General features: G+C 44.2%; 1 protein-coding gene across 1 annotated transcript; it reads left to right on the forward strand.

The window, feature by feature from the left end:
• Positions 1-39: 39 nt before the first annotated feature.
• On the forward strand, positions 40-24,243 carry dyrk1aa (dual-specificity tyrosine-(Y)-phosphorylation regulated kinase 1A, a). The gene is made up of 13 exons (XM_084104228.1): positions 40-180; positions 942-1,057; positions 1,135-1,204; positions 2,308-2,483; positions 2,562-2,681; positions 3,792-3,980; positions 4,052-4,199; positions 8,124-8,410; positions 9,182-9,328; positions 11,364-11,504; positions 16,140-16,443; positions 20,679-20,800; positions 21,853-24,243. The coding sequence occupies exons 3-13, from the start codon at positions 1,195-1,197 to the stop codon at positions 22,405-22,407; spliced, it is 2,199 nt and encodes a 732-aa protein (XP_083960354.1). The 5' UTR covers positions 40-180; positions 942-1,057; positions 1,135-1,194; the 3' UTR covers positions 22,408-24,243.
• Positions 24,244-24,394: the final 151 nt, after the last annotated feature.

Raw genomic sequence — 24,394 nt, forward strand, 5'->3', positions numbered from 1 at the left:
ACGGGACCGCGGAGCGCGCCGACGCTCACCGAGAGAGTTCTCGCTGTTCTGTGTGTTCTGCGAGGCTTTGCATCCGACACGCTTTGGGAAAGGGATTCCTGAGGAACACGGCTGGGAATTATTGCGGATTCTCCCGGAGGATTTTCACTCCTCTCGTCAGAAAGAAACGCGCGCGACACGGTGAGTGATGACGGCTAGCGCGTCGGCTAACGGTTAGCTTCCCTCAGCGATCCCGACGCCTCGTTCCCCGCTCGCCGCGTCTCAATCCGGGCGAGATCCGACGCGTTCTGTGCGTTTTCGGAGGCTCGTCGAAATAACGGCTCTGTTTTCTCGCTCGCTTCGTTCTGGCTTCGGTCCGTTCGCAGGCCCGGGCAGCTAATGTCCAGCTAGCCTCGGTATCGACAGCTCCGTGTGAAGGGTTCACAGATGAGGAGTTTATTCAGTGCTCAAGCTCATCTCTCCCGGGCGACGGAGCGAGTGTCTGCCGCTGTCCGCGCGGGTCAGTGCGGGTGTTGTGTCGTTAGCATGCTAGGCTAACTAACGTTAAACGCGAGCCAGTGTTTTGACAGCTTTGATTGTCGTCATGTGCGCGAAACTGATTTACAGCATCAAACAATCGCAATCGTGTGAAAGTCATGCTGGAGAATTTGCAGTAGAAGCTTATCAACCGTATCTAGGTATTTAACGTTAACCTGGAGATCCCGATGATGATGATGTCGAGCTCTTCATCGTGTAGATTAGACTGATGTTGGAGTGATTGTGTTTCTGAAAGTCTTGTGGTTGTGTTTACACGGGCTGCGGGATCTGATGTGCGTTTGCTGTCTCTGGGCACACATACACAGAATGTATGATTATATGTTGTTCTAGTATGCACTTGCTAGTTAGTATGCACTCCTAAACTGATGTAGTGTGTGTGTGTGTGTGGATTAATTTCACGGCAGATCTTCACCAATGGTTGTGCAAGTTGAAGATCAACTCAACCATCTCAAAACACGGCAAGACCCTGCAGAAACACCAGGGCTGTTCTCACCTGGAAACCACTCGCGAGTCGCTTCAGGTACGCTGATGTCACACACACACACACACACACACACAGGTACAGTATGTGTTCCTCACTGTCTGCTGTTCTCGCAGTGGGCTGTGGTTTGCAGATGGACTCCCCTGTCACAATGATATGAGATTTGTCAGAAGACGATGCATACAGGTGAGCCTCACACTAACCCACAGGTGCACACACACACACACACACAATCATGTAAACGCTCAGACTCTGTGCAACATCTGTCCCTTTTTCATGTAGCTTCCCATCACACTACTGTGTTTTTAGAGGAAGAAAGCGCTCCGTTATGGATGTTTGGGAATAAAGGCCTGTCTCCGGGGTCTCTCAGACAAACTGATTCCGGGTTCCTCACCCGAGAGCTTTTCTGTCAGCAAATACTGTGTTAAACTGTGCTGGGAAATGTGTCAAAGTGCAATTCAATTTCATGCCTCTTACCCGTTTTCCTATTGGACGGAGCCTCGCAGCTTTGCCCTAGCAACAAAAGTGGGTTATTTGCATACCCTTTCCTGATTGGCTGCCGCTTTAGCCGGCTGGCCAATGGCGCGGCATCTTCCTGGTGGTAGGCTATGGTAATGAAGCACTGTTGCTGGGCTTGCGAGCGCTGGTTACCAGTGTGAATGTGCTGCATTGTGTTTGCTGGTGAGAGACGCTGATAAATGACGACTTAATGATCTGCAGAATTCCCGCTCGCTGCAGACCATCACATCTACAAACATCACTAACGCTCACATGTAGGCTTTATTGTGCTGAGATTTGTTGCATTAAAACGCTCAGCTGTTGTCTAGACGTCTGTGGTTGTGGAATCATGGGCTGGTTTTGTTCAGTCACGCTTCATGTCTGTCGCTGTAATCATCTCAGGTTTGAGGACCTTGTATGAGCGCTCGCTGTTTACAGTTTGATGGAGTTCTGTGTGTGTGTGTGTGTGTGTGTGTGTGATCCTGATGCTGAGTCATAAACACACTCGATCAGCTCTGATTAGACCTGTGTGTGTGTGAGAGTGTGTGTTTGAAGGACTGAGTGTCGTCATGTGACAGAAGCACGACCACCCTGATCTCCCATTTTGGTCCGAGCTTTTTCAGGTGTTCTGTAACCGGATCCGGCTTTCGGCTCGGAGCGTTTCTGCCGCGTACACAGACACAATGAAGGAAAAAATAGCCTGATCTTCAGTTATATCAAACTAAAAGCAAGATAGCTTGTCTGTCTGTGTGCTGAAGTTGTGTGTGTGTGTGTGTGTGTGTGTGTTTCAGGAGGAGAGACCTCAGCATGCAAACCCTCCTCTGTTCGGCTGGCCCCCTCGTTTTCTTTCCACTCGGCTGGTGTGCAGATGGATGCGCAGACGCCCCATTCTCACCCGCCGTTCAGTGATGCTCACCCGCCGAGCGCCGCGGACCAATCAGGCGCCTCGCAGCCCAACACCTCACAGGTACGCGTGTACAGCGAGCGTGTGTGTGTGTGTGTGTGTGTCCGCGAGCCGCTCTCACACACGCCGCTTGTGTTGCAGGTAACTGCGGACATGGTGATGCTCCAGAGGCGGATGCCGCAGTGTTTCCGGGATCCAGCGTCTGCGCCCTTAAGAAAACTCTCCATCGAACTGATCAAAACATACAAACACATCAATGAGGTGCGACTCTCACATCACTGACATCTCTGACATCACTCACATCTCTGACATCACTCACATCACTGACATCACTCACATTAGCAGGATGTTGGATCCGTGCAGCTCTTAAAGGGACAGCACTAATATTCCTGCTTTATACCATGGTCTGGGTGAATACTCGATTCTGATTGGCTGCAGGGTGTCCGTTAAAAAGTGATAATGGACACCTAGGAAAGGCGTCCCGTCAATTTGCCTGATGACAGTTGTAAATGATTGCGCTGGCTCAAACTCACTGATCAGCTGCTGCGGTCGGGTCGCTGTGGCCACGTTGCTTGGCAACGCCTGTATACGGGAGATATTAAATAGTGCGCTCGACTTAATAAATAAAAACCCTCACGATTTTTACTCTAAAACACATTTAAGTATTATTAATTGATTAAATATTTCTTTCTTTCGTAAGTAACCATGGTATAAGCGGGTTAATGCCCTTCGAGGTGTCCATTATCAGGTATTAATGGACACCTCGTCGGGCATTAACCCTTACATAATAACACTAATATTCCTGCCGTCTCTATAATAACACTAACAAACAACAAAAGAGAAAGAGAAAATCCACTTGTTCTTCACTGAATAACTTCTGTAAATATATTTGTAATGTATATTGTATTTATAAACTGCAGTGTTATTTTAGATTTGATTACAGTTTCTGAACCTGAAAATCTTAAAACTGTTTATTTCAATCGTATCTTTGTTCAGTTGTGTCTGTTTGTTGCGATTGCTAATTTTTTAATCACTGAGTGTTTATTGTCTTTAATGATGCTTGAAGTGTATATTAGTTCTGCTAGTTGTTCTTCTGTGGTGTTTTTAACCCACAGGCAAACGCTCCTTGAGTAAGAGTTCTTTAGCCTGATTGTGTTCATGATATTCAGATACAATTACATGTTTTGCAATAAGACTAAATGTGAATATGTACGTTTTTTTCTTACCATATTGGAATCGAATCGGTATCGGAATCGTTAAAATCCAGACGATGCCCAGCCCGACTCGCGCTGATCCAAATTGAAAGAAATGAGCTTGTTGAGTCTGTGAGTCGTGAGTCCACTGAGCACGGCTGTCTCCGCTCGTCCGCAGGTTTACTATGCAAAGAAGAAGCGTCGTCACCAACAGGGCCAGGGCGAGGACTCCAGCAACAAGAAGGAGAGGAAGATCTACAACGACGGCTACGATGACGACAACTTCGACTACATCGTTAAGAACGGCGAGAAGTGGATGGACCGATACGAGATCGACTCTTTAATAGGCAAAGGCTCGTTCGGTCAGGTCAGTGTGTGTCCGCGCGCCGGCCCGGTGTGTGTGTGTGTGTGTGTGACGCTCGTGTCTCTGTGCTGCAGGTGGTGAAGGCGTACGATCGTGTGGAGCAGGAGTGGGTCGCCATCAAGATCATCAAGAATAAAAAGGCTTTTCTCAATCAGGCTCAGATTGAAGTCCGACTGCTGGAGCTCATGAACAAACACGACACCGAGATGAAGTACTACATCGGTGAGCTCCGCCTGTCTCGACCATCCCTCGAGTCACAAGTCCATACACATCACCATACCATATTAATGCCATACTCCAAGACACATGATAAAAGATAAACAAAAAATGTACTGTTGATTAAATGCTAAATCTGATATAACATTGTGTGTGTAAATGTATAGGATGGACTCGGTGCTGAAACCCAAAGCACAGCACAATAGAGACGCCAGAATAACAATATTCATGATCCTGAAGCTGAAAACACAGGATTATTGTAGATGAATATGCTGGATCTCTGTCACTGACTAGATATATCTACAGTAATGTCGGACACTTTCACTGTAACATCAGACATCTGGCATTATCAGGACACACTAATATTCCACATCTCATTGTACATTATATTCAATATTATATATAGTAGTTTAATGCAGTACTGACACTAAAACTCTGAGAACCTCAATTTTTTCCTCACAGAAATGTTATTTTGGGTGAACAATCCACCATACAGATTGTTGCATTTTTGTATTGTGATATATAGTTACACCCCCCATCACTGCACCCCCCCCCCCCCCCATCACTGCACCCCATCACTACACCCCCCCATCACTGCACCCCCATCACTACACCCCCCCATCACTACACCCCCAGTGCTGCACCCCCATCACTACCCCCCATCACTACACCCAACCCCCCCATCACTACACCCCCCCATCACTGCACCCGACCCCCCCATCACTACACCCCCCCATCACTACACCCCCAGTGCTGCACCCCATCACTACCCCATCACTACACCCCCAGTGCTGCACCCCATCACTACCCCCATCACTACAGCCCCAGTGCTGCACCCCCATCACTACCCCCATCACTACAGCCCCAGTGCTGCACCCCCATCACTACCCCCATCACTACAGCCCCAGTGCTGCACCCCCATCACTACCCCCATCACTACACCCCCAGTGCTGCACCCCCGTCACTACCCCCATCACTACAGCCCCAGTGCTGCACCCCCATCACTACCCCCATCACTACAGCCCCAGTGCTGCACCCCCATCACTACCCCCATCACTACAGCCCCAGTGCTGCACCCCCATCACTACCCCCATCACTACACCCCCAGTGCTGCACCCCCATCACTACCCCCATCACTACAGCCCCAGTGCTGCACCCCCATCACTACCCCCATCACTACAGCCCCAGTGCTGCACCCCCATCACTACCCCCATCACTACAGCCCCAGTGCTGCACCCCCATCACTACCCCCATCACTACACCCCCAGTGCTGCACCCCCATCACTACCCCCATCACTACAGCCCCAGTGCTGCACCCCCATCACTACCCCCATCACTACAGCCCCAGTGCTGCACCCCCATCACTACCCCCATCACTACAGCCCCAGTGCTGCACCCCCATCACTACCCCCATCACTACACCCCCAGTGCTGCACCCCCATCACTACCCCCCATCACTACACCCCCAGTGCTGCACCCCCATCACTACCCCCATCACTACAGCCCCAGTGCTGCACCCCCATCACTACCCCCATCACTACAGCCCCAGTGCTGCACCCCCATCACTACCCCCATCACTACAACCCCCCCATCACTACACCCCCAGTGCTGCACCCCCATCACTACCCCCATCACTACAGCCCCAGTGCTGCACCCCCATCACTACCCCCATCACTACAACCCCCCCATCACTACACCCCCAGTGCTGCACCCCCATCACTACCCCCATCACTACAGCCCCAGTGCTGCACCCCCATCACTACCCCCATCACTACAACCCCCCCATCACTACACCCCCAGTGCTGCACCCCCATCACTACACCCCCCCCATTACTACACCCCCAGTGCTGCACCCCCCATCACTGCACCCCCCCCACACACCCCCATCACGGCCGTTTGAAGGCCTGAGAAAGTCCAAGAAATGAATTGAAATTTTCTCATAATTTTTCCCGTAGTGATTTTTCTTCTTCTGAGTGAGCGTTGGTTCAGTGTGACATATCCTGTGATATATCTGTTCGTCATGTCCTGGCGTGTGTGTGTGAGACGGTGTTTAGAGAGGAATGAATCGCTCTATTTGGGGCAGACGTCATGCTGAACTATAAATGTTTAAAAATAAAGGCCAGGGTCGGCATCCCAGCTGTCTTGTGTTCAAGCGCAGTTTTACTCCAGATTTATCAACACTAGACCACGCAAGAGTTGTCAGTGAGATATGTATGATAAATTCATGTAAATGTCAGTTCTGAGCTTGAACGAGGCACAGAGGTCAGGTGACGTCTGCCTCGAACACACCGGATGATCTACACTCAGTCCCGCAGGTCACGCTCACACCGCTTCGGGTCATGCTTCAGAAATGCATATGCTTGTGTTTTTTCATTGTAATAATTGCACAAAACGTTTCTTCCCTCTACGTCTGATCGATCCGACCGGATAAAATATTCACGTCAGCTTTATTTCTACAGCGCCGTATAGACCTTATGCGCGCCGCCATCTTTAGATTATTGTCTTTTAACTTCCGTTTTTGCGGTCGCTCTGTATATCTCTATGGCATTGCTGTCCAGGAGTAATTGGCTTTTCAAGTGGATTTACTTAATGTAAAGTTAACGAAAGTTATCATGAGGACTGTGATGTTTAAAGCAGATGTCTTAACAAATGTCAGTCGACCGGGAAGATTTTAAAACGAGCCGTTCATTAATAAACACGCAAGATCGCTGTGAAAATACAGACCGGAAGTCAAAAGACAACGAGCGCAGCGCTGAGAAGGGGCGGAGCTACATAAGCTGAGAAGGGGCGGGGCTACATACGCTGAGAAGGGGCGGGGCTACATAAGCTGAGAAGGGGCGGGGCTACATAAGCTGAGAAGGGGCGGGGCTACATAAGCTGAGAAGGGGCGGGGCTACATAAGGTCTATGCGATATAGATTGTTTCTGCTGTTCAGTGTTTATTCAGTATGATGGATGTAATTAATAACATTATATTAAACCTCATAATAGTAGGCGTGTTTCCATTACAGATTTGCGCAAAACTTTTTTGCGAATTTTTTTTTCTTTCTTTCTTTTTTTTCTAAATGTTGACAAAAAACTATTGCGAAATTCATTTTTTCCTCTCATGATAAATCATTCCAAACATCATAGCGACGGATGTTGGTAGGTTTACTGTTTCCAGTGCGGTTTTCAGAAAAATATTTATTTTTCGAATTGCCTGAAAAAGCACCTCATGCAAGTGTAAAAACTTTTTTTTTATATTAGTACTAGTGGCTTACTTCTGCTATGTTCATTACATGTACATCAAATGACATTCAAAAGACGCTTTTATAAAAATTAAAAACAAAAAAAGTAATTCACCACATAAATGCAATATTACTAGTCTTTCAGGAGAAAACCCGAAGTGTAAAGGGCCGTTTACACCGAGAGTGAGTATAGTGATAACTGTAGTGTATTAGCGTCCACACCAGCGCATGATATCATTCTGTTTTTTCGTCGTCTGTCGCTTTAAACGCTCGAGGTCTTCAAAGAAGGATGGATTCTGATTGGCTGTCAGTGTTTGTATTGATCATCAGCTGGGAAAAATCGTCCTGAAAGTGATTCCAACACCTGGTTATTGTTATAGGTGTGGAGTGTGGACTATTCTTCTAGAATTAGAACAACTATTAAAACTTCATGGTAATGGCTATAGCTATAGTGCTTGGTGTGAACTGTGGAAAGGCATACGGAAGGGTTAGAGTTGATGTTCGTGTACGGCTGAAGAGGAATTGATAGTGAATGTGTGACGTATGCAGATCAGATCCAGTTCCAGCTCACACACTCATACACACACGTCTGGTTCTGGCTAAAGTGCTCTGGAAAGGGTCGTCCTGTGTCTTTCATCTGCTGTGACGTCAGTCAAACACTGTGCCGTGTGCGTCATCATGGCCTGTCTCTCTCTCTCCTGCAGTGCATCTGAAACGCCACTTCATGTTCCGGAACCACTTGTGTCTGGTCTTCGAGATGCTGTCCTATAACCTGTACGACCTGCTGAGGAACACTAACTTCCGTGGCGTGTCGCTGAACCTGACGCGCAAGTTCGCCCAGCAGCTGTGCACGGCTCTGCTGTTCCTGGCCACGCCGGAGCTGAGCATCATCCACTGCGACCTCAAGCCCGAGAACATCCTGCTCTGCAACCCCAAGAGATCCGCCATCAAGATCGTGGACTTCGGCAGCTCCTGCCAGCTGGGCCAGCGGGTGAGGCTCGTGCACTGGGGTTGGGGGCCGCAAACACTAGAGGTCAGGGGTCGCATACTTGTTACCAAATTTAAATTCCGATTCCTCTTATCGATTCCTTTGTTAGCGTTTCAATATGACTTAAAACCATTCAAGTGCGAGACGACTCGCTGTTTTCTGTGTGAAACACGTTCAGCTGGTGTTCTTCACTGAATAACTTTTATAACTATATTTGTAATGTATATTGTATTTATAAACTGCAGTGTTATTTCTGTACCTAAAAATCTTAAAACACTGTTTAGTTCAATCGTTTCTTTGTTCAGTTGTGTCTATTTGTTAGGATTACTAATTTTTTATTTGTTCTTGTTTAATCACTGAGTGTTTATTGTCTTTAATAATGCTTGAAGTGTATATTAGTTCTGCTAGTTGTTCTTCTGTGGTGTTTTTAAACCACAGGCAAACGCTCCTTGAGTAAGAGTTCTTTAGCCTGATTGTGTTCATGATATTCAGATACAATTAAATGTTATGCAATAAGACTAAATGTGAATGATATCTGTATTTTTTTTACCTTATTGGAATCTGAATTAGGAATCGATAAGCAGAATCAAAATCAGATCGGAATCGTTAAGATTCAGACGATACCCAACTCTATCAATGACTCTATCATGTCCATCATGTTCTTCAGTGTGTTCGGGGTTTGACGTGTCCAGCCTGAAAGCGTGTTGATTTGTGGAGCGTGTGTGTCTGACTGCCTCCAAAGCTCGCTCAGTAACGTGGCTCGTGTGTCCTCAGATATACCAGTACATCCAGAGTCGCTTCTACCGCTCGCCCGAGGTCCTGCTGGGAATGCCGTACGATCTGGCCATCGACATGTGGTCTCTGGGCTGCATACTGGTGGAGATGCACACCGGAGAGCCTCTGTTCAGCGGCGCCAACGAGGTGAGCTCTCCACTGACGTCTCTCAAGGGTCTTGCACACGGAGTCACACATTTGTCAAAACACCATTCAGAGTGCTTGAGCTACGCATGCGGAAAATGTCTCGGAGACCGTGTAAGCGTTATTGACAGACAATGAGGTCGCATTTATTTTTTAATGTGCAAAAATTTCAGACTCGGTGTGCAAGGGCCTTAAGACACGTACTCACAAGATGATGTCAGAGGATGGCGAGGATCCTCATAAACAGTCTTGAAGGAATAGTTCACTTCAAAATGAAAATTCTGTCATTTACTCAACCTCAAGTTGTTTCAAACCTCATGAGTGTCTCTTCTGCTGAACACAAAGGAAGATATTTTGAAGAGTGTCGGTAAGCAGGTCAGGGGTTAACCCTGCAGGGGTTGATGGACCCCATTGACTTCCAGAATCAGAGTCTTTATTTGTCAAAAAATCAATCTCACACTTTACAAACAATTATCCTGTGTGCAAAAAACCCAAACATTCTCCTTCATAACGAATTTTACAAATACGTGAGAATGGTAAACAGTAAACTGGAGTGTGTGTGTGTGTGTATATATATATATATATATATATATATATATATATATGTGTATATATATATATATATATATATATGTATAATATACTTTGTATATTTCCCCTGTTTTCATCAGTCAAATATATATATATATATATATATATATATATAAATAAAAATATACCTTTAACAGCAATATTTGCATATCATATGTAGCACAATTGAGGTGATTTATAAGCATAATGACTATAAGTAGGGGAAAGAACTAATGGTGGAAGTCAGTGGGGTCCATCAGCTGTTTGGGTGATATCATCTTTTTGTGTTCAGCAAGGGAAACTGGTTATTAGGGGTGGAACGGTACATGTATTCGTATTGAACCGAAACGGTACGGGCGTCACGGTTCGGTGCATGGATTTACACGGAGAATACACGGTATAAAAATAAATAAAACTCGCATGCAAATTAATTAATGTAATGCGGACCCTAACCCTAATGCGATCGAAAAGTCGCAAAGTGTGTGTGCGTGTGTGTGAGGCGCGGGCACGATCGAACAGTGGAAACATAAAAACATACTCGTCATTTTGTTCATACAGGACATCATTCAAACTGCAAAGTGTTTAAGTTACTGTTAATTACAATTTTAAGGAAAACAAATATATTAATCTGAAATGTAGCAAATTCATTTTCAATTCATTCAGGTACAATTACCAAACATATCTCAAGGTCTTTTAGTCTTTTTATTAATGTAATTAATAAACTAATTATATACTGTTAGTCAGTGTCAGTGCACTACACATTAACTGGTTCTATGCCTTTACTTTATTAATAAAACTTATTTAAAGAATACAAGGCTTAAGTAATTTATTTTACTTTGGTGGTCCAGCCTGAGACGTGCACGAGCCTTCTGCATTTCTGTTTCGCTTTTCCCTCCATTGTACCGAACTCGTACCGAACCGTGACGCCTGTGAACCGTTCCACCTCTACTGGTTATCGATTAGTCTTTATTCAACTTATATAGTACTGTGTTATTTTACATCTGATTATTCGATTTCTATACCTGAATACTATTGTTAGACCTGTCTGAATAACTGAAAGCACTGATTACTTCATCTGTATCTTTGTTCTATTGTATTTATTTGTGCAGACGACAAAACTGAGCAAATGCTTATAATAAACAGAACAAAATTGTGTGTTGGTGTGGACGCTAATACAGTTAGGGTTCTTAGTGTGAACAACAAAGCAATTTTGAGATACTTCTATATATTGTTTTGTTCACAGTTTTTTTAATATTTATTTTTTTGATTTATTTATTGTGGGCGGATCTTGGGCTTTGTTGTAAATAGTTACACACATAAAATGTTTAATAAAGAATCACCACATAAAAAAACAACGAAAGCAATTTTTACATTTGTTAGTGTCAGGGCCAGTAGAGATCAGTGAAAGTCCTCCGCACTGAGCCGTGACTCGATTGTCTTACGGTTTTGATGCCCGTTCTGACGGCAGGTCGACCAGATGAATAAAATCGTGGAGGTTTTGGGGGTCCCTCCCAGCCACATCCTGGAGCAGGCTCCCAAAGCCAGGAAGTTCTTCGAGAAGATGACTGACAGCTCGTGGTGTGCGAAGAAGACCAAAGATGGCAAACGGGTGTGTCTCTCTCTTCACTTTACTGCTCATTTTCTCAGCTATGTTTACTCATAGTCTTAGTCCTGTGTCAAATGTACTGTTTAGTTTTCATCATATTTAGTCTTGCCCTGTTTTCATCAGTCAAGGTTTAGTCGACTAAACGCATTTTAGTCTAGTTTTAGTCAATGAAAACTTAGTCATATTTTCGTCATGCTGCATAATGGTTACATTGGTAATAGGCTAACGATTATTTTGCTTAAAATTATAATCACAACAATTGACCCTTCGCTAAGCCACGCCGAAAACCGCCACAGGCCAATCGTGTCTTAGCAACCGTAACTAGGTCTGGCAAGCTTTCGAGCGAGAGGGAAACATGCCGCGTTGTGCGTATGGATTGTGCAAATCTGATACCCGGTATCCTAAAAGTTTGGACGGGGTGGTAGATTTTGTTCCCTTCCCGAAACCTAAAAGCCAAGGGGAGAAATGCCGGGCGTCATCTTCATTTATATAGCGCTTTTAACAATGTAGATTGTTCCAAAGCAGCTTTACATTGATAATAGGAAATTAAAAGTAAAGTGTTTTGGCTTTATAGCAGCTCTAGAATAAAGTTATTGTCCAGCTCGTGGATCAAGCAGTGTGATTAAAGGCAAGACGGAGGCTCACTGACATTATTTAACGGTACTTAAAAATATATTTCAGCATTTTGTTAATCGACGGCCAAACTAGTAACGTTACCCCAATCAGATCGCGACTCTCCCGGTGTTAGTTCTAGTAAAAGTTAAAGGAGGGAACATCAGGGGTCTTGCCGGAGATCTCCAAGGAAAAGTTTGGTATGCAAACTTAATCAGTTCATAACATCAGTCACTATGTGACCCACGACGTGTGAGCAGTAACGTTAGCCTGGCACACTACAAATATAAGCAGGAGAATGTTATCATTGCAAAGTGGTCAGGCTAATGTCTTGTGTTTATTCCACGATACATATGGATAAGCTGTTTGATTTATAAATATTAGAATATTTTCACATTTCACTTACCCTGCTGTGCATGAACAGCTGTTCCTCAATTTGTGTGTTTCCCATTTGAATGGTCAGCATATGAGGCGGCTGCTGCTTGCGCTGAGACCTAACGTTGTAGACTTTCACTTTAGCTTCAATTTTGATGAAATTATTCTCTAATCGTTTGCATATTATGTCGTGGGTATAGCCCTCTTATGCATACTGCAGTCTTGTTCTCTCAAATTTTCACCTGTCCGCTAAAAATGACTAATTATCTCCTTAGGAATGTCTGAAACCAGTGCATACATACTGTAATAGACGTGCCAGGCGCAAAAGCTTGACAGGCGTAGCAACAGTAACTAAGGAGGGCGGGGCTTAGCGAAGGGTCAATTGTTTATATTTGCATTTCATCAGAATTATTGCACTTTCATATACAAGTACAAATCTAGAGAATGTCTTGTATAGTCTCATGATGTCTCATAAAACTCGTATGCATGGTTTATTTCACATAATCGAGTTTCCTGATTTTTTTCATAGGCTATTTGTCAGAAATTAATCTGACTCTCTACAAGACATTTCTCTCAAATTTAAACGGTGAAATTTCTCATAATTCCAAATTAAATTAATGGTTTTTTATTAAAACAACAGCAAAAAAAAAAAAAAAGACTGCGTTTGTGCATTTATTAATATAGTCGAGATTCATGTTTGGAATTATTACAGAAGGTTTGACCGCAGTTTTAGTCACAGAAACTCAGACTGGCTGAATGACTCAAATAGAGATCGCTGAACTCCAGCTTACATGTTCGTCTGTGTTTAATGTGTTCAGATCATCCGCTGCTCTTCATCAGTGTAGGGAGAGCGCAACGCATGGTTGCCAGATTGCAAACATTAAGTAAAACATCGGGTAGAAAACGTGTCCTTTTAACAGAAAAGCTCTGATTGGGGATTTAAATTCTTGAAATCTGGCAACCGCGAACACGAAAGCTCGTAGTGGCTTGTTAAAAACAGTCTGTAATGCAAAAACAAAGAGGGGTTTTAGTAATGCTTTTATTTTTTTAACTACATTTTAGTCTCGTCTTCTTTCGTCAACGATATTGCATGTTGATATAGTCACAGTTATCGTTTAATGACGTTAATGATCATCTCGTCTTAGTCATGGAAGAAAAGGTCGTCAACGAATATTTTTCGGCATGATTTCGTTAAAGGGTCCTATAATGCCCCACAAGATGTAAAATAAGCCTCTGTTGTCCCCAGAGTGTGTGTGTGAAGTTTTAGCTCTAAATACCACAGATATTTTTATATAGCATGTTAAAATTGTCACTTTTTGAGGGTGAGCAAAAACACACCGTTTTTGTGTCTGTCCCTTTAAATGCAAATGAGCTGCTGCTCCCGGCACAGGGGGCGGAGCTTCAAGAGCTTGTGTGTTCAAATGGAGTCAGACAATGATGGAGAGACTCAAGAAGTGACAACATGTAGACCACATTTCTGAATGGTTAGTTGATGAGTTTATGTGGAGTTATCTTCTAGTCATTGATTAGCATATTCTGTCATGATTAGTGGTGCACGATATATCGGCCGCCGATATAATATCGTCATTGATCGTCATATGATCATTTTTTTTACACATCGGTATCGTTCCGATGTCAAAATATGGCCGATGTGAACAGGCCGATATTTGACGTGTGAAGTTGAAGATGAAGTTGACGATGCTGACTCGCGATCTTCGCAGTAGTGAACGCGCCTGAGAGAAATACACATTTCATACAGATGACATAAGCAGAGAACAGTCTGTTTTCTTTCGTTTTGAATTGTTCTGTTTAAAAATAGACATTTAATGCTTTCTATATATGTCTCAGGTCTGTGAGGCAGGTAGGTTTCGGTTCATTTATGAGACGCACTCCAGGTTCACGCGTTCAAATATTTTCTACTATATACTTCTTATTTATTAAATCCAGGCAATTGGTTGATGAAACATTGACCAAAATTAAGATATAATTAATACAAAACGAAATTAAATGTAAAGACAGGCTTTGTGCTGTCTGTTTGAGGTCTCTCTGAAAGTTTTAAAGCAGTCTTTTAGTGCCGCTTTCAGAGCGCTCACGTCCGTAACGGAGAACTGTCCCGTCCGTAACATTAACGCAGTCCAGTGCGACTTATATTTTTTTTCCTCTTCATGACACATTTTTGACTGATCGTTTTTTTGACTCGTTGATATTTGAATATATTGCTTGATATTTGATACCCGTTCGAATTAGATTTTTCTAAAAAGTGACAGCACGTGTGATCTGTGGATTACTGATAAGCGCGAGTGGAGAAACAGGCGTTTATTTATTCATTCTCAGTGTTGAGAAACGTAGCCTGCATGTGTTATGTTATTGTGTTAATAATAACTAAAGTAGCCTAACTAATTATGTTACATATTTATTTTGTATGAAAACTAGTGCGTCAGTTACTTATGGATTAAAAAGTAGGCTACCGTTGTATCAGTGCTGCGCGAGCTCTCTCTCACAAACACGGACGCGCGCAACACAGAGAGAGAGAAGATAATTGTAAAATGATAATTGTTATTGTAAAATTGTAAAATGTTATTATTTTTTAGAATAAGTGATTCGTTATGCTATTATTGGACTCCTGTCTATTCATTGTCAACTGTTTTCTATATGTTTGTATTGGCTAACATTTATTCAGCTAATACGTGTCCTGTTCAAAATGTGCAATGTTCAAACGCAAAGACAGCACGTCACAAGAAGCCCTTTTCCCTGTGGTATTTAATATCATATTTGGATATTGGAATAATAAATTAAGTAGCCTATCTTAATTGTACACAATGTTCCTGTTTTTTTTTTTGCTGTTTTCTAAGGGTTTCTTAATTTTAGACAAGCTGACCAGCACACATTATATGCAATGCAATATAATGCATGTGTGTGTGACACATTTTGCACACAGGTAAAGGTGCCCAATATCAGTAATAAAAAAAAAAATTAAAAAAAGTGTTTTGGAAAATAGCTCTTTATTTGATAATCATTAAAATTTGTTTTCTATACAGAGATATCGACATCGGTAAATATCGGTATCGGCCATAACAGCAATATTAATATCGGTTATCGGTATCGGCCACAATTTTCACATCGGTGCATCACTAGTCATGATAATCTATAAATCGCGTTCCTGGAGGCGGGGTTTATGTAAATTTTAGGGTTGGTGATGTCACTAACCCAGGAGCAATGTCGTGTAGTTCTTACCAGCCGTTGAAAATATCTCCCTTTGCTTTGAACTTTGAGCGTTGTAACTTTGCAGATGTTGTTTATGCTCAAACAGCAACATTACGCACTAACTAAAGTTAGAAAAGTCAAATCATAATCAACCACCGCTTTAACGAAATGAACACTACTTCACTTCCATTCCTGTTCCTGTCAGCAGCTCTGTGTGGTATTAGAGGGATAGTTCACCCAAAAATGAGAATTACCCATGATTTACTCTCCCTGAACTCATCCTAGGTGTGTATGACACTCTTCTGTCAGACGAACACAATCAGAGTAAAGCCTGTGCTGGCTCTTCCCAGCTCTATAATGGCAGTGAATGGGCGTCTGTGTTTGGAAGTTATTTTGTCATGTTTGTGTGGCCGGTCCCTCTAACGCTGTGGTCTCTCCCGTGCGCAGTATAAGCCCGCGGGCTCCCGGAAGCTGCACAGTGTTCTGGGCGTGGAGGCGGGCGGCCCGGGCGGGCGGAGAGCCGGGGAGTCGGGACACGCCGTCGCCGATTACCTGAAGTTCAAAGACCTGATCCTGCGGATGCTGGACTACGACCCGAAGACCCGCATCCAGCCGTACTACGCTCTCCAGCACAGCTTCTTCAAGAAGACTGCAGACGAGGGCACCAACACCAGCAGCAGCGTCTCCACCAGCCCCGCCCTGGAGCAGTCGCAGTCGTCCGGCACCACGTCCAGCACCTCCTCCAGCTCAGGTCTCTCACACACACACTGACTCACACACACACACACACACACACACTCTTACACATACACACACTCTCACTCACACACACACACACACACACACACACACTCACAGCTCAGGTCACACACACACTCTTACACACACACACACACTCACAGCTCAGGACCACTCACACACACACACACACACACTCAGACTTTCACACACACTCTTACACACACACTCAGACTCACACACACACACTCTCACAGCTCAGGACTCACTCACACTCACACACACACACACACACACACACACTCTCTCACACACACACACTCACAGCTCAGGACACACACACTCAACCTGGCAAAGAAACTGTACAATTTCCAATATTCAGCCAATTTAAATAAAAGAAAACTGCACATTCTTTTTTCCCTTTTTCCACCTGTGTTTCCATTAGCTGGGCTTTGCTTAGTTGGGGACATTTAATTTAATATTCAACACTATTATTGCTCTCCTGCACTGACAGCATTACATGAGAACTGAGCTGACGATGACATCACGGTGTTCTCCAGAGCGCTATATATATATAAATGAACTAAATGAATAACTTTATACAGCAGAAATGAGCCATCACTGATCTGACTTCAGCTGGACTGAGGCTTTTCTCTTCTGGAAAAATAAACTTTGTTGCATTATTCTCCTGTTATCTCCGTAAAGCTGCTCTGAAACACTGTGTTGTAAAAAGCGCTGTAGTAACTTGACATTCGAATAGAAAAACCGCGCATTCGATTTTTTGTTGTGTCGAGAGGCGCGAGACATGATGATGACTGACGCGGTCTGGTTTCGTTAGCTTATCCAGTATACAGCGCCTGTACAGCGCACGGCTGTGTTGTTAATCTGAAAGAGGCTTCCTGCCAGGGGTGTGACGGTGAGGAGGTTTTCCCACCGGTTAATCGACGCGTAACAACACCTGTAATACCGGTATCACCAGCGGGGGCTTTTAAACCGCTAATCTAAAGGCGAAAGTAAAATGTGCGCGTCCGCACGTGCATTCATATTGGTGGAGCAGAGCGAGAGTTTCCCAGAGGAATGAGCCGAGAACGCGCTCACTCGTGCGGCCGCGCGCATGTTAGCTTCAGTTTCAAATTAGCGCCAATTCAGGGGCGGATTGCTTGAATGGTGAGTTCATTAGCCTATTATTCTTAATGAAAATCGTGCAACAACACACTTGATCATTCCTGCACATCGGTCAGAGCTGTGTGAGTGTGTGTGTGTGTGAGTGTGTGTGTGTGTGTGAGTGTGTTCGTTCATCAGCTGAACCACTGTCAACAGAAAGCGCTCAGCACTCGCTCAGATCAAGAGCGTCTGGTGTGTGTGATGATCTGTAGATGTAGAGAGTAGACGTGAGTAGTGTTGTCACGATACCAAAATTATTGTTTCGATACCGATACCAAGTCAAGTATTGCGATTTCGATACTTTTTCGATACTTTTCCTGAAACGGGAGAAACCCTCTCAAATATCATTGCTGTGCTTTATTTTAAAACCGGGACAAGATTCTAATTATATAACACACTAATAAATGAACATATGAACAGCAGATATATTAAACATTTGAACAAAATATGAAATATCAAAATATAAAAAATAAATTAGAGCAATGACATTCAAGGTAAAAAAATATATAAATTTAGCAGCATTATCTCATTTATCATAAGAAACATAAGAGCTTTATCTTGATTCTGAACTTTGAATAAAAATATGAACAGCGATTATATTAAACAATGTTTAATATTGGTAACATACGATAAGCCTCATTGGTGATATATTTGACGTGGGGAGAGAGTTGTGAAAGGCCTATACTTCATGTTAAACATAAATATATAGCAGCAAAGACAACGTCGGCAGTGTTGACGGCAAAATATGCTACAGAATAATTCGTTCTGTATTGAGAGGTGCAAATTACATTTTATATTGTATTTGTCAAAACTTTCAAACATCAAAATGTCATTTATTAATATGTATTCGTGTCAAAATGACATAGAAACATCTTTTCCTATTCTATTTTGCCTGGAAACGCTTCCAACACGCTTGCGTGTCGCGTGAAAAATAGGCGTCGGTTCTATTTCTAGCATGCACTCGTTTTCCGCGCGTCTCTCGAGCTGCGCCCAGACGCGCGTGTCACGCAGGCAGTTAACATGGGAGCCGAAATAATAACGGACACGACACGCAGCCAGTGTGTCGCCGGCCTTACAAATCTTGAACGCGGTCATTCTTAGAAGTATCGATACTAATAAATTAAGGAATCGTGACGTTTTTAATTTCCGGTTTACTTTTGAAGTATCAGTGCACCGTGCAACAGAGCAAGGTAGGCAACGTACTTCCATATGTTACTCCCCTCGTCATCTTTTTCTATGAGTCGTGGACCACTTGTGCTCGCACATGCAGCCATCTCGCTGTAGTTTGTCACATGACACTGACATCGGCAGGTTCTTTGCTGCGTGCGTCAGGAAAAAAAACAGACGTCCATAGGGAGGCGTTTTTTTTTTTTAAGTATCGATACTGATAAATTTAGGTATCGTGACGTTTTTAATTTCCGAGTATCGCGATACTTTTGAAGTATCGGTACATCGTGCAACACTAGACGTGAGTAGGGCTGGGTATCGTTCAGAAAATTTCGACACCAATACCTTGATTTCGATACCGGTTCCTGAATGATACTTTTTTCGATACCAATTTTATGAAATCCATTTTAACAATATTACACATTACCTCAGAAAAACTTTGGTTTTATCTTTTCAGTTTGACTCGTGCTCCTTAGCCTCTGCACAAAGGAACACATCTTTTTTTATAAAGAGCTCATGCTCACCAAAGCTGAATTTATTTGATCAACATTGTGAAATAGTATTACAATTTAAAATCTTATTTGAATATATTTCAAAATGTAATTTATTCCTGTGATGTCAAAGCTGAATTTTCAAAATCATTACTTCAGTGTCACATGATCCTTCAGAATTATGAAAACGGTTTGCTGCTTAATATTTTGGAAACTATGATACATTTTTTCATGATTCTTTGATGAATACAATTTTCAAAAGAACAGCATTTATTTGAAACAGAAATCTTTTGTAACATTACACATGTTTTAAGGCCATTTTTGATCACTTTAATGCATCCTTACTGGAAAACAATTCTGACTAACCAACACATGTTTGAAGGCAGTGCACACTCAGTAGGTCATTACTGCAGTATAAACACTGCCAGAGTGATCAAGGCATCTCTTCATTAACCAGTCGAAGACGGAGCAACTTCCTGCTCTTCTGTTTACTCCGTGTCGAGGCTTCATCATATCTGTCGCGGTGCCGGTCTCAGCAGCAGTTATTTTACAGCTAATACTGCATCGCGCGCTGTTGGCATCGAGCCTGGAGAAATGTAGCCACACTTTTGATCGACTTTTCCACATCTTTAGGGTATTGTGTGTGTGTGTGTGTGTGTGTGCTCGCGTCTCATAGAGTTTGTGCGCGAGTTTGTGTGTGTGTGTGTGTGTGTGTGTGTGTGTGCTCGCGTCTCATATGAGTATGTGTGCGGGGAGTTCCGCGCATCTCGTGTGTGTAGAGTTTGCGTGTATGCGCGTGAGCGACTTTAGGTGTGTCGTTGTGCATTTCATATGTATTTGTTTGAGCACTGACGTTGACGAGTTAACCCCTTAGGTATCGAAATCTGGTACCGAACAACAAGTCATTTTTCGATACTCGATAGTATCGAGGCAATTCGGTCGGTACCTAAAAGGTATCGAACTCGGTACCCAGCCCTAGAAGTGAGTGTTTCTGAATGCCAGTTTGTGTGTTCATGTAGTTCATTACGCTGGTGTTGAAGTGTGTTTTCTCAGGTTACTGATGCACTTTTGTAACCTAATTTTTCTTGCATGCACATTAAGAAAATTATATTTTATTTAAGTTTTTTTTTTCAAAAGTTAATGCACTTTAAAAAGTGAATGTCATTTCAATTCAATAAAAGATGCGATGCTTGATTTGGTTTATATTTGCTTATTGCGCTCGCTTGCGCCCTCTTGTGGACACAGGAGACAATACAGCACTTTCTTCCTTTAACATTATTGCTTTTAGAATTTGAATATAATTAGAATTTTGCTCATATTTAAGAAAGAAATTAGAATTTTGCTTTTCAGCCATTTTGACAGCCCTATCACACACACATCTGAGCTCATGAGTTCTGTGGCACTGACTGATTGTGTGTGTTTGCAGGAGGTTCTTCTGGAACGAGTACCAGCGGTCGCGCCCGCTCCGACCCGACCCATCAGCACCGGCACAGCGGAGGACACTTCAGTGCTGCAGTGGGCATGGACTGCCACAACCTCTGCCCACAGGTACACACACACGCACTCACACACACACACGAGCATTACGCACTCACTCACTCACTCACAAACACACACGCACACACACACAGCTGATCCAGAATCTCCAGCTACGGTTTCTGTAGTCAGTGTGCGCACGGGTTTATATCAGGAAGTTGGTGTTTTTAAGGTCCAGATGCTCTGAGGAAGAACTAGCCACTGAATTTGATGAAGATTCATAACCTCAAATCTTCGACAGACATTCAGAATTTGGATTGAGACACTGAGGAACAAGTAAACTAGAGATCCTTGATCATAGATTCCAGTTAGATTCCATAATAGGGTTTCTCTGAAAGTAAAATGATATTTAAAGGGCATATCGCAGGGTTTTTTGTTGTTTTTTTACAAAATGAATATATAACCTTGTATGAAAAGTTAATGCAGGATTTAACATGTTTTAAGACATAAGGGCACAAATTTAGTAGAAAAAGAGGCAGTTTTCTATAAGTTATTGCCAGAGTTTCTGAAGCTCGAGTAAAGACTCCGCCCTCTTCTGAACGGAGGCGGAGCTGCAGCTCATTTGCATTTAAAGAGACATGTTCAAACGGGGCGTTTTTGCTCACACCCAAAAAGGGGCAAATTTGACAAGCTGTAATAAATGATCTGGTATTTTGAGCTGAAATTTCACAGACACATTCTGGAGACTCCATAGATTTATATTACATCTGGTGAAAAGGGGCATAATATGTCACCTTTAAGGAAATCATCTTTTTTTAAAGAAATTTATTTTCAAAAGTGAATGTCATTTCGATAAAAGATGCGATGTTTGATTTGGTTTATATTTGCTCATTGCTCTTGTGGGCATAGGAGACAATACAGCACTTTTTTTCTCTTAACATAACATTAAGTATTGCCTTTAGAATTCAAAATAATTTGATAAATAAAGGTATAATAAAATACCTAAAAAGGTATTATAAAAAAAGGTGACTTGACTTGGAATTCTGCTAATATTTCAGAAAGCAGCTTTTCCGCCATTTCGACAGCGCTAATGTTGTTGTCCGATGTGTGTTGTTGCTCCTCAGGCGAGACAGGCGTTCGTGCCGGCGCTGGGCTGGGTCGGGGGAGACGGGCTTCAGCAGGCGTCAGGAGAGACACACCCCGTCCAGGAGACCACCTTCCACGTGCCCCCCCACCAGCCCAAGGCCCTGCACCCCCACCACCACCACCACCACCACCACCCGCCGCAGCTCGGCCAGGGTCCGGCCCGGCCCCGGCCCCGCCTCTACTCCCCGTCCCACAGCGCCTCCACGCAGGACTCGCTGGAGGCCACACACACACACCTGTCCATGACCTCGCTGTCTTCCTCCGCCTCGTCCTCCTCCACCTCCTCCTCCTCCACCGGACACCACCACTACTCCTACCAGAGCCGCCCGCTGCCGCACGCGCTGGGCTTCGGCCACGCCGGGCTGGGCGCCTTCTCCAACCCGCGGCAGGAGACCGGCGTGCCGGGCCACTCCAGCTCCGGCCCGGGCCACTACAGAGCCGAGGCCCACATGGGCCTGAGGCCGGGCCTGGAGCGCGAGGAGTCGCCCATGGCGGGCGTGTGTGTGCAGCAGAGCTCCGTCGCTAGCTCCTGACTAGCCTGAGGACGCGAGACTAGCGCTGCCGGAGCCGAGCCGGGTCTCAGATGGCTTCGGATGCTCGTTCACACACACACACGCGTGCGGGAGACGGCTAGCGTGTCACGACCGCCCCCTTTTCTTCTTCATGTCGTGCGATCGTGTGCTTGGAGCAGAGCTTTCCCAGAGTGCAATGAGAGGTGGTTCTTTAATATGGCCTTATCGTTACGGACTGAAGGAAGACCGACGAGCCGGACGTTTCTCTTCGTCTTCTTCTTCAAGTGACAAAAGCTTTCGTGTGTTTTCGGGCGGCGTGCGAACACCCTTCATTGGCGACACACACACACACTCGAGAACGGTGATTTGAGGCCTTTCTTACCCAGAGTTCCTCTGTGCCGCAGGACTGCCGTGTCCCTTCTCTTCTTCTTCTCCTCTCACGCTTTAGCTCATCCGCTCTGATTTGCGCAGCATGTGTGTTTTACTTTCCTTTCACCCCCCCCCATCCCCCCCCCCCCCCGCTTCTTCTTAATTTGGCTTCACGATTATGCTGTGAATTTTACACCACTTTTTTTGTTTCTCCCTTTTGATAATTTATTGTACCAAAGGCGTTTTTTTTATAGAACATAGATGTCTGTAACCAATAATGTAGCAGTTCTGCACTTTGAAGCGAAGGTGTGTGTCTTGTCATGTCAGTAAAGGACTGTCAGAACTGAAGTGATGATGTTTGATTGGCACATTACAGCCCGATCCTGGAGGCCATCGCTTAGATTCTCTCGCTCTGTGTTTCTTTCTCTTCATTTGCTCTTATCGGCGGTGTGCGTGACACGAGCTCAGGCGTCCCGTCGGCGTGTGTGTGTGTGTGTGTGTGTGTGTGTTCTGTCGGTCGGTCGGTTCGGTGGACTCGAGCTGCTCGGCTGGTCCCAGAGCAGATGGACAGTCGGAGATCTTCTCTCGGCAGCGAGTGTGTGTGTGTGTGTGTGTGTGTGTGTGTGTGTGTGTGTGACGGTTCTCTAGGGTTCCTGTGGTCACGGCATACGGAGGGAGTCCAAGAAACAGGCTTCAGGTGTTTACTTTGTGACCCCATTTTAATAGCTGAAATAGAATTTATGTACATATTTATATTTTTTTAATAAAGGAAGTTTAGAACTCACTACTTTTTTCCTAATGGTATTTTGAGTACATTTAAGTCAACTTGGTAACATGCAGTGGAAGTCCTCTATGGTAGTCGATGGGTATCAGTGCTTCCAGGCCAAAGTAGTTGACGACGATGACGACGCTAGTACAAATGCAAAACTCTAGGGTTGACACGGGACGGAGAGTAGATGTTTATACTTTAATATTGTAGACAGGGTATGGTGTGTGTTCTCGGCCGGCGCCTCATGCTCGTATACTCCAGCGTGACCTAGTATACGTAGTACAGGAACTAACTTTACGTTTAGTTGTGTTCTAATGGCACACGCTTCAATAAATGGGTCCATTTGAAAGCAGAGGTGTGTGTGTGTGTGTGTGTGTGTGTGTGTGCGTGTGAGAGAGAGACACAAACATCAACAGCGTTTCAGGTCACACTTTATGATTTGAATCTCTCCCTGGTCCGACTCTCCCCTCGGCTTCCCGTCCGGTTCGCACTCACTCCTCGTTTGGTTCCAGGACATGTGGTGGTGATGATGATGATGATGATGATGATGATGATGATGAACGACAGACGGATATTTCGGATCTCTATCCACAGGTTGTAAGATCAGGACTTTCTGTGTAAATTAAACGTGTCACTGAGGGGCAGTAATGGACAAACCCTTTGTACTATATTCAAGCGGTCTTATGTATGATTATAAAAAAACAAAGTTGCTCAACTTGTGCCTGTGTTCTCTCATTTCTTCACCTCAAGCTCTTCCATGCTCAGTCTGGAGCCAGATCACGGTGTCTCACAGTCGAACGGCACCGAACACTGCGAGTGAAGCCGTGTGTGGATCTGACACACACACTGAGTCTGTACTAACGTGTCATC

The sequence above is a fragment of the Abramis brama genome (assembly GCF_963993115.1).
Source record: "Abramis brama genome assembly, chromosome: 25".
NCBI classification, from domain to species: domain Eukaryota; kingdom Metazoa; phylum Chordata; class Actinopteri; order Cypriniformes; family Leuciscidae; genus Abramis; species Abramis brama.